General features: G+C 37.7%; 1 protein-coding gene across 3 annotated transcripts in view; it reads right to left on the reverse strand.

Annotated features, from left to right (window-relative positions):
* Positions 1-261: 261 nt before the first annotated feature.
* The window catches only part of PIK3AP1 (phosphoinositide-3-kinase adaptor protein 1), a 168,834-nt gene continuing 156,935 nt past the window's right edge, over positions 262-12,160 (reverse strand). The window contains exons 15-17 of one of the 3 annotated variants that reach the window (XM_034435248.3): positions 6,922-6,992; positions 1,726-1,841; positions 262-1,029 (exon numbers count right to left, since the gene is read on the reverse strand). In XM_034435248.3, coding sequence (XP_034291139.2) covers positions 963-1,029; positions 1,726-1,841; positions 6,922-6,992 — 254 coding nt within the window. In that variant the 3' untranslated portion in view covers positions 262-962. Of the gene's footprint in view, positions 1,030-1,725; positions 1,842-3,962; positions 4,115-6,921; positions 6,993-12,160 lie in introns of those variants that run through there. The other 2 variants (XM_034435249.3, XM_034435250.3) reach the window with 2 other exon arrangements.

The raw sequence follows: 12,160 nt of genomic DNA on the forward strand, positions 1-12,160 counted from the left end.
TAGCACTGTATCACTTAGAAATGAAATTCTGGTCCCAATTGCCATCCCAAGGATTACCTGAATATATCTTGAAACTCAGTGCAAATAGGGCCTGGCAGCTGTTCCATCTTGTTAGGTTGTAGATACAGTCCTCTCCATCTCATGCTGTGCTATTACATTTTTTCACAAACCAACAGGGCAAGCTGCCTTTTTGGATAGAGTCTGTCTACAATGGGAACAAGAATGTCTTCTAGTAATGATGTGATCCCTGTCTGTTGAGATTGGTGCACAAATTTTATTGAAGTTCAGAAATAAGAACCAAGTTTCTTTATATTCATGGTCTGCTAAGTATTTCTTGGCATATTCTCATAGAAATAATACAGATTCAAGACTCATATAGATGACTCATATAGAGACTCTTTGATTTAAGTTATACGATCTGAAGAGAAAATTTCTCAGTATTGTATTACTGGAACAGCAACCAGACACATCAATTAAAGAATTCTGAATATGAAATTATCATAAAATCATTAAGAAATTAGACAAATTTCAAATGAATTGCACTATTCAATACAAGGCACTGTAGTTTCACTATATTGTGAAAGTATAGTTATCTACAACAGAGTAAATTTGTTTTCAGAACAGCATCACTGGCTACTTTATTTGTGGATAAACAGACAAAAAATATCTGCTGGTAGCTACTCCATTCTGAAGTTTAGGAATATGTGAGAAATTATTGAGACACCTTTAGTCTGGTATAATTAGAATCTAAGAATTCTAATAAATTCAACATATTTTTTCATGTTCTAGCAGTTTGTTCTAAATGAATTTTTGTTCATTCACCCTTGATTCAATTTTTAGAGTAAATTCTACCAAAACTATTCATTTGAGATTCACAAGGGGTGAACTGATATGCTGATTAGAGTTACAGCATAACCATTCAAAAGTCATTCTCATGTTTCAGTTTTTAATATCCAAAAGATTTAGTGTAACTTATCACGACCTCTTGGAGGCACAGGTGGTGGATGGAAGTTGTCAGTGTTCAATAATCTGTAAATAAATATTTGAAAAGAATAATTTATTATGTTACGTAACTTATTACATTTACACATTTATTTTAAAAAGCAATTAAATACTTTGAAATGTAGGTTTTTTTAAAGATGATATACAATAGCATTTACAATAGAAAAGTATTATTGTTCTTTCATGTGGAATTAGTCATTGACATCCCATTATAATACTAGCAATTTCTAACTATTAAATTAATCAAGTAATTTGCAAGCTGCACTGCTTCCTGGCTTGCTTCTGAGTGCAATTCATGCTATCTACATGACCTTGGTCACCTGCCACCATCTGTCTGGTCAATTCAGTCCTGCAGGGCTGGATCACTCTAGGTTCCTTTGATTAAACAATCTCACCTATCAGGACCTATCAGGACCCCTGAAGCATGCCTTCTCTATAGCAGTATATGCCCGAGAATGAGGTCTCGTCCAAGAATGAAGCTCCCCTCCCCAAATTGTTGTTTAAAAGAGCCACAAAGACCTCTCTGTTTACCCAAGTCTATAGGTTTAGGGACATGTAGTGAAGTTCTGGTTTCCCTGAACATCTCTGCTGCCATGTTTCCCATCTGTTTTACTTTGTTTATATCCCTTTATATTATCTATTTTAGAATTAATCCATGTGGAATAGGGATCTGTCAAATTCATTCTTTGTACAGTATAAATGTATTATAAAACAATATATAACCTGCTAGCAATTCGAGGAGGTATTCTTGGAGGCCTTCCAAGTGAAATGGAAAGTTGGTTGTCTACCTGCAAGTTTCTAGAGCAGAAATTTCTCTTCATGTCAGGTATCTCATTATCCTATGTAAGAATGACAGTGATGTTCATTCAGTTTTAAATATACTTTTTGAAAGTAATGCATCATTTTCTTCTTATTTCACAGAAGATTTTATATACCCAAAATCCTTACCAACATTAATTATTTTCTCCCTTCCTATCTTTCCTTGTGGTTACCCTAATCCCACAGACTACTTTAGTTGCTCTGTACACGGCGATGGCTAAAGGAACTGGAAAGGTTAGTGAAGGGGTGTGGCTGCCCTGGATGGTGGGGGTGGGGGAGGTGAGGGTTTGGACTGGCTGAAGGGCCCTCAGATAAGCCGGGGTGGGGTGGGTGGGGTGGGTGGGGCAGCTCTCCATCCCCTACCTTGCTTCGTCTTCCACCCCCCTCCCCGCCTAGCTTCATTCTTCTTTCTTTACCACTTCTTTTCCTTGCTCACCACCATAACCTAGCAGGAGGCTGAGCAATGCACTGGTGCGGCGGCCACAAAGTGAGATGGTGGTGGATAGAATACGAAGCAAGGCAGGGGGAGCAGAGCTGCCCCCCCTTGCACTGGTTTACTGGAATGTCCCGCCAGCCAGGCACTGATGTGCTGCAACTGCCACTGCACTGAACTTCAGCTTCCCAGTGAAACTGGAGTTCGCCATGCCGGGGGAGAAATGAGAGGCCCTGCTATACCACAGAGCCCGCCGCTGCTTGAGTGGGGAGGACGAGGAGAAAAATGGCTGCTCAGGTGGTACCTGCTGCCCCTGCCGCTGCCAGCAGCTTGAGTGCCCCGGTTGAAGGACGGATCATGCTCTCTCTCTCATACACAAAGAGGTTGGAGAGCCCCCCTACTTTCTCTCTCTCTCTCTCTCTTTCTTGTTGCAGCGGCAGTTGCGGTGCTTCAGTGCCTGGCTGGCAAGGCACTCAGGTAAGATGGTGTGGGGCAGCTCTGCACCCCACACCTTGCTTCATACTCCACCCCCCACTGCCTCACTCTCAGGCAGCTTCTGCCTCCTGCACCACTGCCAAATGCTTGGATGCCCCCGCTGAAGTACGGATTGCTCTCTCTCCCATACACACACACACACACACACACACACACACACACACACACACACACAGAGGTTGCATTGGATTGTGTTCTCTCTCTCTCTCTCTTTGCAAGTGTAGGACACTGTAGGACAATGAGGTCTCATTAAGTAGTTAAGTGGAAAGTAGTTGGCGGGGAGGAGCAGGAGACCGGCAAACACTTTTTGCTCTGAGAATGAAAGTTTCTGGGTTGCTGACTCTCTGCAAAAGAGGTTGGGTGCCTGAACCTGCACAATATTATAGCACCGAGAAGCATCCATTCTTGGCACAAAAAGCATTTCCAAGACAACTCTCCTCTCCCTTCCTCAAAGGCAAAAAAAATAGAAAAACAAAGAGACAGATGTTTGCAAGGTAAGGAGGGAGTTGTGGCAGGAAGGGAGGGAGAAGTATGAGGTATCTTAATGGGTCAGGGAGGCCTTGAGGGCCTGTTCTATCACTAGCGCCCCCCCCATGGCCTTTCCCGTCCTGAGATACGTCATGTGCACTTAACGAATGGCACATTGGTATTCTTGAATTGTGAGCTCTTGGGAAAATTCACTCCTGCTCTCACTCTGCTTCTGCTCCTGCTCCTGCTCCTGATATTGAAGGAACTGTGTCTGTGATTGAAGAGAACTGGAATTGTAAGCAAACTATGTTTTGTGTTAAACCGTGATTGTTTGAAGAAGTTGTTTTGAGAAGTCAAGTTTGTTTTTTACTACAAGTAAAGACTGTTTATTTTTCTTTAAACGTCCAGAGTCTGTGACTATCTGTGTGTTTTGCTAAGCATCGTATCTATTCGCTGTCTGGTCTGTTGCACTACTTTGCAGAGGGCAGTTTTACCCTCAACACTGGTTATGGGCCCAGTGCCAGAGTGTGTGTACCAGTTACAGCAATAAGAGAATTGCGACACACATTATTGCTCCAGACGTTCTGATACGTATTTAAATATCCTGGTGAGGATGGCAAAAGGTCAAGCTCCCAACTTATCGCTGGTTACCCGGCTGGATGGCACCAACTACAAATCCTGGTCCACCAAGTGCAATCTCCTGTTGCGCAAAGAAGGGCTATGGGATGTAGTGCAGAATCCACCAGATGTGACCTCCTGGAATGCTGACGATGCCGAGGATGCCAGGAAGATAGCCGAGTTCCAGAGGAGGAATGAGAGTGCATTGTGTATTATTGGTTTGTCTCTAGACGATACCCAGCTTGTTCATATCGAGGGTGAACAGTCTGCTGCAAAATGCTGGGGAAATTTGAAACATCTTTATGTTCATGACACTGTAGGGGCGCAAATTAACATTACACGAAAGTTGTTTCGCACAAAACTCCTTAAGGGTGGTGACATGTTAACACACCTGAAGTGCATAAAAAGCATTTTTTGAGAGCTACAACAGAAGGAGGTGGTTTTTTCCAAGCAACAACAGGTTTATATACTGTTATCATCGCTAGATGAGAGCTACAACAATGTAGTAACATCATTTGAAGTTCTCACACAGCAGGAACTAACTTTGGCCAATGTAACCTCACGACTACTAGAAGAGGCCAGAAGGAGAGAAGAAAGAAAACAACTAAGGGAAGAACCTGAGTTGATTAATGAAAATGTAAAGGCAAATAACCATGTATATGCTGTAAAACATTGTTTTAATTGTGGCAAGAAGGGTCATATAGCCAAGTTTTGCAGAAGGCTGAAACAAACAACCATGCTTAATGATAAAAAACAATGTAATGTAGCTATGTCTGATAAGAAACCAGTTAACCACGATTCGTGGGTTATTGATAGTGGGGCGTCGCTATGTTTTGTCAGAACACAAAAATATTTTGTGAAAATGTTGCCTAGTAATAATAAGGTTTCTTTAGCAAATGGGTGGAAGCTAAAAGCATGTGGTGAGGGAACGGCAATATGTCCATATGTAAAAGAAAAAATGCATATGTTATATGTTCCAAATCTAAACTTTAATTTGATTTTGGTTAGAGTATTGGTTAAGCTAGGATATACAGTAACATTTAGAACCAATGATTGCTTAATTGAAAAAGGTGAAACCAAGATTATTGGAAAACTGAAAGATGGTTTATATGTATTATCTAGTAACCATGTTACAAATGTTGTATACTCAAATGTTAAACCACATAATGAATGTGTTCACTTGCTTCACAGACGTATGGGGCATATCAGTTTTAAGATGTTACAGAAAACTGTAAAATTAGTTGATGGGTTGAAGCTGAAACCATGTAACCAGTATTTAAATTGCAATATTTGTAATCAGCAGAAAAGTAGAACAATAGGTTTAACGGGTTTAAAACAAAGAGACCACTGGAAGTGGTATTTGCTGATTTAATAGGGCCAATGAAGGCTAGTTTAGGGGGTGCTTGCTATGTTCGCAGTATAGTTGACCATTATTCAAGGTATGGTTTTTGCTACCTATTGAAGTCTAAGATAGATACTTTTTGGTATTTTGTTCAATGGATTAAGTTTGTGGAGAGAAAAACAAATCAAAAAATAGTTACCATTGTAACTGACAATGGTACCGAGTTTGTCAACACAAGGTTTAAATCAATGTTAGCTAATGCTGGTATAAAACACAAATGTTCAGCTCCATATCGGCCACAGCATAACTCGTATGTTGAAAGGAGAGGACAAACTCTACAAGCAATTATGAGATCAATGTTAGCTGATGCAGGTTTACCGGCTAATTTATGGGGAGAAGCCATTATGTGTGCAAATACACTCTTAAACAACACCATAAAAATAACCACTAACAAAATTCCATATACCGTATGGCATGGAAGGAAGCCAGATTTGAGCTACATACATATATTTGGATCACCTGCATGGGTACATACTCCAGCGCAGTTAAGGCGTAAGGGCCAGAGTAGGGCACAACAATTAATATTTGTTGGTTATAATTCAAACCACAGGTCCTACAGATTTTGGGTAAAAGGAACAGCAACAGTAGTTAACAGTGCAAATGCCAGGTTTATGGAGCATGTAGGGTGGAATAAATTAGGTACTGAAAATGAGGTTATCATTGAAACCCAGACTGAAGCTACCAATGAAATGCCAGAGATCCAGAGTGAAGAGGTAGAGAAAGACGTAGTACAGGGAGAGGTAAAGGTGGAGAGGCAATCTGTAAGTCCTGAACTCCCAAGAAGGTCGAGTAGAGTAACAAGACCACCTGACAGGTATAAGGCAACTACGGTCTATCAAGTAAATAAAGTCCCTACTACATTTAATGAGTTGACCACGTTTCTACCTGAAGACCTATTAGAAACACTAAAAATAAAATGAATATTTTCAATTTTACACTAAGTAATTAGGAATAATTTCTGTGGTTGCAATTCCTTAAATGTTCCTACTAGGAATTCTAATTCTGGGGGAGAGGGGTGAGTTGTTTTTTAAAATGATGCTTTAAATATGTAGAAATTATCCCCAGCCTCTTTATCTGTAAGCTTCTCAAACTGCTTTGCATTATAATTATTAAGGTACATATTATGGTGCTTCACTGTAAATTTAGTTTAAAAAAATCTCTATTACTATTATTAGATTCTTAACAAAAAACATACAATCACTTCAGTAAATAATGCCTACTGTCAAAATTCTGTAAAAATAGATCATGTTGGCAAAAACAGTCCTTTGTATTTCAACTAAACTTTCTCTGTTAAAATTGTTTGGTGTTTTGATTGTAGGGAGTCTATAGTTGTATTAAAAAGAACTGATGAAGACATTGTGACATGCATAAATTTGTCTTTATATCTTATGTTGAAAGACTTTTAAAAGAAACAAAAGAAAGACTTTTCTTTTCGCAACTATTTTCACCTCTGCATTGGATTTTAAGTCCATAGGACAAAATCTATTGCATATACATTCTGTCATAAATATAGAATAATAGTTATTAATATCCTTAGCAGGAAATTCATACTAGTGTATGTGTGCATGTGTGTGAGAAAGAAAGAAAGAAAGAAAGAAAGAAAGAAAGAAAGAAAGAAAGAAAGAAAGAAAGAAAGAAAGAAAGAAAGAAAGAAAGAAAGAAAATTTGCACAAAGAAAGTTTACCTCATTGTCACCCTCCATCCCACTACTGATACTCAATAGACTTCGGGTACTTGATCGGTTACTTGAACTGCCTGGTTAAAGGAGAAAATAAGCATTTTATAAATAGACTTCACTAATTTAAATTTCCACCCAGTTTTGCCAACTCTGGCTGAAAAGTAAGAAATTATTTTGGTTTATCATATATTTTTAATTAGTCAAATATTTTCCTAAAAAGTTTTAGTCATTCTTGAACTATTAACACCATTCTTGCTCGCCTTCCAACTGGCAGCAAATAAAAAACAACCGTAATTTATCTATAATCTCTATATAATCTATATAATTCTGTGCAATGTCACCAAAAAAGTCAGTTTATATTATTTATAAATATGTGCACATATTAATCATTTCCCATAATTTATTATGACAATGGGAATTATAGTGGCAGGAATTCAGAGTCTCAACATATATTTTTATGCTTATTTTCACAACTCTTAAAATTATAAATGATTTTTTTCTTCAAGAAAATGAGAGAATGATGGGAATTCCAAGCTGATATTTGTAGAGAATTGCAAAATATAGTCAAGCCAAATCTCTGCGTTTCAATAATTGAACAGAAAAACACAGTTTTGACAAATAAAATTATGATTGTCACACTGAAATATTAGTGTAACCCATATGCTATATTGACTAAAATTTTAATTGTTAGCAAAAACTAAGATATCATGATACTGATAATGTAAATTTAAAGTTCTAAACACACGGCTGTATACAATGAAAATGTTTAATACTGTGCCTTTAGGAAGTATAAGTGCAAAATATATAGTAGGATAGTACAAAAAGAGTGATTATGACTTAAAAGGATAAGAAATTTTCGTGGAGGTTAAATCAATGTACCGTAAAACCTTCTCTCTATAACAATCTACTATAACAAATGAGACTTACTAGCAGTTCACAATAAATTGTTTTTATTTACATAATAATAAAAACAATATCTATTCAAATACTAAATAGTATGTCATTCCTTTTCTTAAATACCCTGTCAGATATATATATATATATATATATATATATATATATATATATATATATATATATATATATATATATATATATATGTGTGTGTGTGTGTGTGTGTGTGTGTGTGTGTGTGTGTGTGTGTGTGTGTGTGTGTGTGTATGTGTGTGTGTGTGTAGTTAATATTTCGGGTTTCTTCCCGTGTAATTGTGGATATATCCCTAAAAGGGTAGAAGCGACGTTTCGGCAGAATCCCATCTGCCATCATCAGGCTTATGCCAGTAGTCATTTTGCACTAACTGACGTTGGAATTTCAAATCTGGTGCTGGTATTCTGGGATGGCTCCACCTTTTCATTCTGATTGGTTGGGAGTCCCAGTATGTGTTTATTGGCTTGGCTTCGGGTGTATGGTCGGTTTTTCTCCACTAGGTGGCAGGGCTTTATCTTTGTGGCTGGTTTGAATATGATTTGGTTGGGATTTTTTTGTGCAATGTTTGGTCCATGTTCCACATATGGTGTCAAGATTCGTCTATCTATGAGAGCAGGTTTCCAAATAGTAGGCAGACGTGAAGTGTCATCCCGTTTATTCATGCAATATGGTCTTTTTTCCATTTCTATTGCTTCTCTGATTATCCTGCCATTGAGATGTTCTATTTTTGCAACTGTTTTTGTTTTATTAAAATTAATGTTGTGTCCTGTTGTATTTATATGTTGAACTAATGATGATGTGTGTTCTTGCTTTTGTATTGAGTTTTTGTGTTCCTCGATGCGCACACTCATTCTTCTGTTGGTCTGTCCAATGTATGTTGATGGGCAGGAAGCACATGGGATTTCATATATGCCTTGATCTTCTAATTCTATTTTGTCTTTGGGGTTTCTCAGAATGGACGATATCTTTCTATCTGTGCAAAATATGGTTTTGATGTTGTGTTTTTGTAGTACTTTGCTAATTTTATCTGTTGTTCCCCTTATATAGGGCAAGATGGCTTTCCCATTGTTTTGTTCCTCTTGTTGTTTTTTATTCTGTCTTGGTGTTGTATGTTTGATCATATTGATGACTTTATTTCTACAGAACCCATTTGATGTCAGTACATTAGTTAGTGTATATAATTCAGTTTGTAAATGTGCTTCATCAGCTAGACGTTTAGTTCTTGTGGTTAATGTTTTGGCAACAGAGTTTATTTGTGCTGGATGGTGGTGTGATTTGGCGTTGAGATAGCGGTTCGTATGTGTCTTCTTTTGATAGATGGTATGTCCTAAGGTGCCATCAGATTTTTTATAAATTAATACATCGAGGAAAGGTAACTGGTTTTCTGATTCTATCTCCATGGTGAACTTTATTTTGGGATGGAGGCTGTTCAAATGTACTAAGAAGTTTTCCAATTTATCTCTTCCATGTGGCCAGATCACAAAGGTGTCATCAACGTATCTGAGCCATAATTTTGGTTTGTTAACAGTTTTTTCTAAGGCATTGGATTCGAATTCTTCCATGAAAAGATTAGCGATGACTGGTGATAATGGTGATCCCATTGGTGCACCTTCTACTTGTTTATATCTCTGTCCTCTGTGTATGAAATATGTGTTGGATAAACAATGTTCTGTTAAGTTTGTGATATGTTTTGGTAGTTGATATTTGTTTTTAATTGATGACAAGGCTTCTTTGACAGGTATTTGTGTGAATAGTGATACAACATCAAAGCTTACAAGAAGGTCACTTTCTTTTATGTGTTGCTTTTTTATTATTTGTATGAAATGGTATGAGTTCTGTACATATGAAGCAGCAGATTCTGCGTAAGGTTGAAGATGTTTTGCTAAATATCTGGCTAGATTTTGTAAAGGTGAGCCTATGGAACTTACTATGGGTCTGAGAGGTATTCCATCTTTGTGTATTTTTGGGAGGCCATACAGTTTTGGGCATTTTGATGATTTTTCTCTGGGGATAATTTTTTGTTGGATTTCTTTACTTATAGTACTTGATTTTATCTTTATCTTCATGGTTTTTTCTAGATATGTTGTTGGGTCTGTGTTTATGGGTTTATATCTGCCCTCTAACTGACTTCTAACTGACTACTAACTGACATTTAGAACTGCAGAGCTGCCCTCTAACTGACAACTAACTGACAACTAACTGATAATAGTTTTCTGTCAGGAATCTCCTTTTATATTGTCACAGTGACAGTTAGGGGAGGGAATATAAAATCCAGGGAGTTTCAAACCCATTAGCCACTTTCTGATTGGCTTATTTACTTGTCCATTCCAAATGCCATTAATAGGCACAGCAACTGAGAAATAACTTTTCTCTAACAATCCCCTTCTCTGTGTCTATTAATGCCAAATATACACCTGTTACATACAACATACAATACAAACAGTACATCCTTCACATGACTAAATGTACTTTACCTAAGAGATATTGCTGTAGTTCCCGGGGCAATGGTTTAGTGAGTATATCTGCTATCTGTTCTTTAGTTTCACAAAATATTATCTTAATTAAACCCATTTTAGATAGTTGTCTCACATGCTTGTATTTTATATCAATATGGCGTGACCTTTGCTCCACAGCGTCAGCCTTTGATATATTAATGGCAGCCATATTATCCTCGTGAATACTTATAGGATACAGAAGTTCTTCCCACAGATTCATTAAAAGGTCATCGAACCATATCAAATTGTTTGATGCCTTGGACAGACATACAGTACATACTCTGCCTCAGCAGTAGAAGTGGCAATCAGCTTCTGTTTCCCTGAATATCAGTGGATAGGGCTTCCATTTAGTAATACAACATACCCCGAAGTACTTTTCCTGGACTTGATGTCCCCTGCCCAATCCGCATCTGTATTATAACAACATCAATTTGTTCTGTCTGATATATTCAGTTCTAAGAGAAGTGAGTAATTTACAGTACTCTTCAAATATCTGAGAACTCTTTTTATCCCATTCCAATGAAATTAAGTGGGGTTTTCAGAATGCCTGGACATTACATTTACAGCTAGACTAATATTTGGCCTTGTCCATCCCGCAATGTACAATATTGATCCTATTACAGATCTTCTGTTCAAACTCTGCACTTTCAACAAACGTTTTGAAGAAAGTCCGTTTGCATGGGAGTGTCACAGGGCTTGGCCTCTGCCATTTTGCATCTTTCAATTAATTCTAAAATTTTATCCCGCTGAGAAAGCTCAAACCCCTTCTCAGTCTTAACAAATTGAACCCCCCAAAATTTGTCAATTCGGCCTAAAGGCTTTAGGGCAAAATTCTGGCCTAATTCGTCAGAGAATATTTTACATCTGCTCTCTGATTTACAGACGTACAAAATGTCTGTAATGTCTACATAAACCAAAACGATTTCTTTGGTGCCCTGGTGACTTCTGATGAATACACATTCATCAGCTGATGATGCAGAAAAACCCATCTGCCTTAGACGTTTGGTAAGACATTCATACCACCTCCTGCCCGATTGTTTGAGACCATAGAGGCTTTTATTTAAGAGCGAAACATCACCTTCCTTATGATCTACACCCTGAGGAGCTTTGACATATAATTTTTTGTCTAATTTAGCATGTAAATACACAGTTTGTATATCAAACTGGTATACACTCTTCCCTTGTATGGCAGCTATGGTGAGCACAGTCTTAACGCTCTCAGGACGCACTGTGGGCGAGAAGGTATCAATGTAGTCATCAGGGAATCTCTGTGAAAAACCTTGTGCAACCAACCTTGCCTTAAAAATAAATTTGCCCTTTTCAACTGGCTTCTTCTTAAAGACCCATCTAGTGCCAACTACCTTTTTACCTTTTAGTAATTTTGTGGGTGTGAATACCTCTAATTTCTTTAGACTTTCCAATTCTATATCCATTGCAGTACGCCAATTCTCCTGCTCTCTTTTAGGTAGCTAAAACATCCTCATATCTTTGAGGTGATATCGATATTTGATTAACAGAGGTAACATAATCTTCGTATCTCTTGAGCTTCTTTCCCCTATTGGATTGAATTGGCTTTTTAATTGTTTCCTCATCTGTATCATAACTATCTGATGAGCTGTCCTCCTCATCACTGCTCGTCTGAATTTATAAAGTGGATTGCCCCTTTTTCCATGCTACTTCCTTCTTTTTCTTTAGTATTCCTTTTAAAGGTCTGGAGGGCATGCGCTCTCCCTCATCCTCAGATCCAGATGTGTCACCATCACTAGATGGATTTTCTGACACATCTATTATCTGTTTTTTCAAATTATGATTATTATTGGTA

The sequence above is a fragment of the Pantherophis guttatus genome, chromosome 6 (assembly GCF_059756535.1).
Source record: "Pantherophis guttatus breed Tessera chromosome 6, ASM5975653v1, whole genome shotgun sequence".
Classification (NCBI taxonomy): Eukaryota; Metazoa; Chordata; class Lepidosauria; order Squamata; family Colubridae; genus Pantherophis; species Pantherophis guttatus.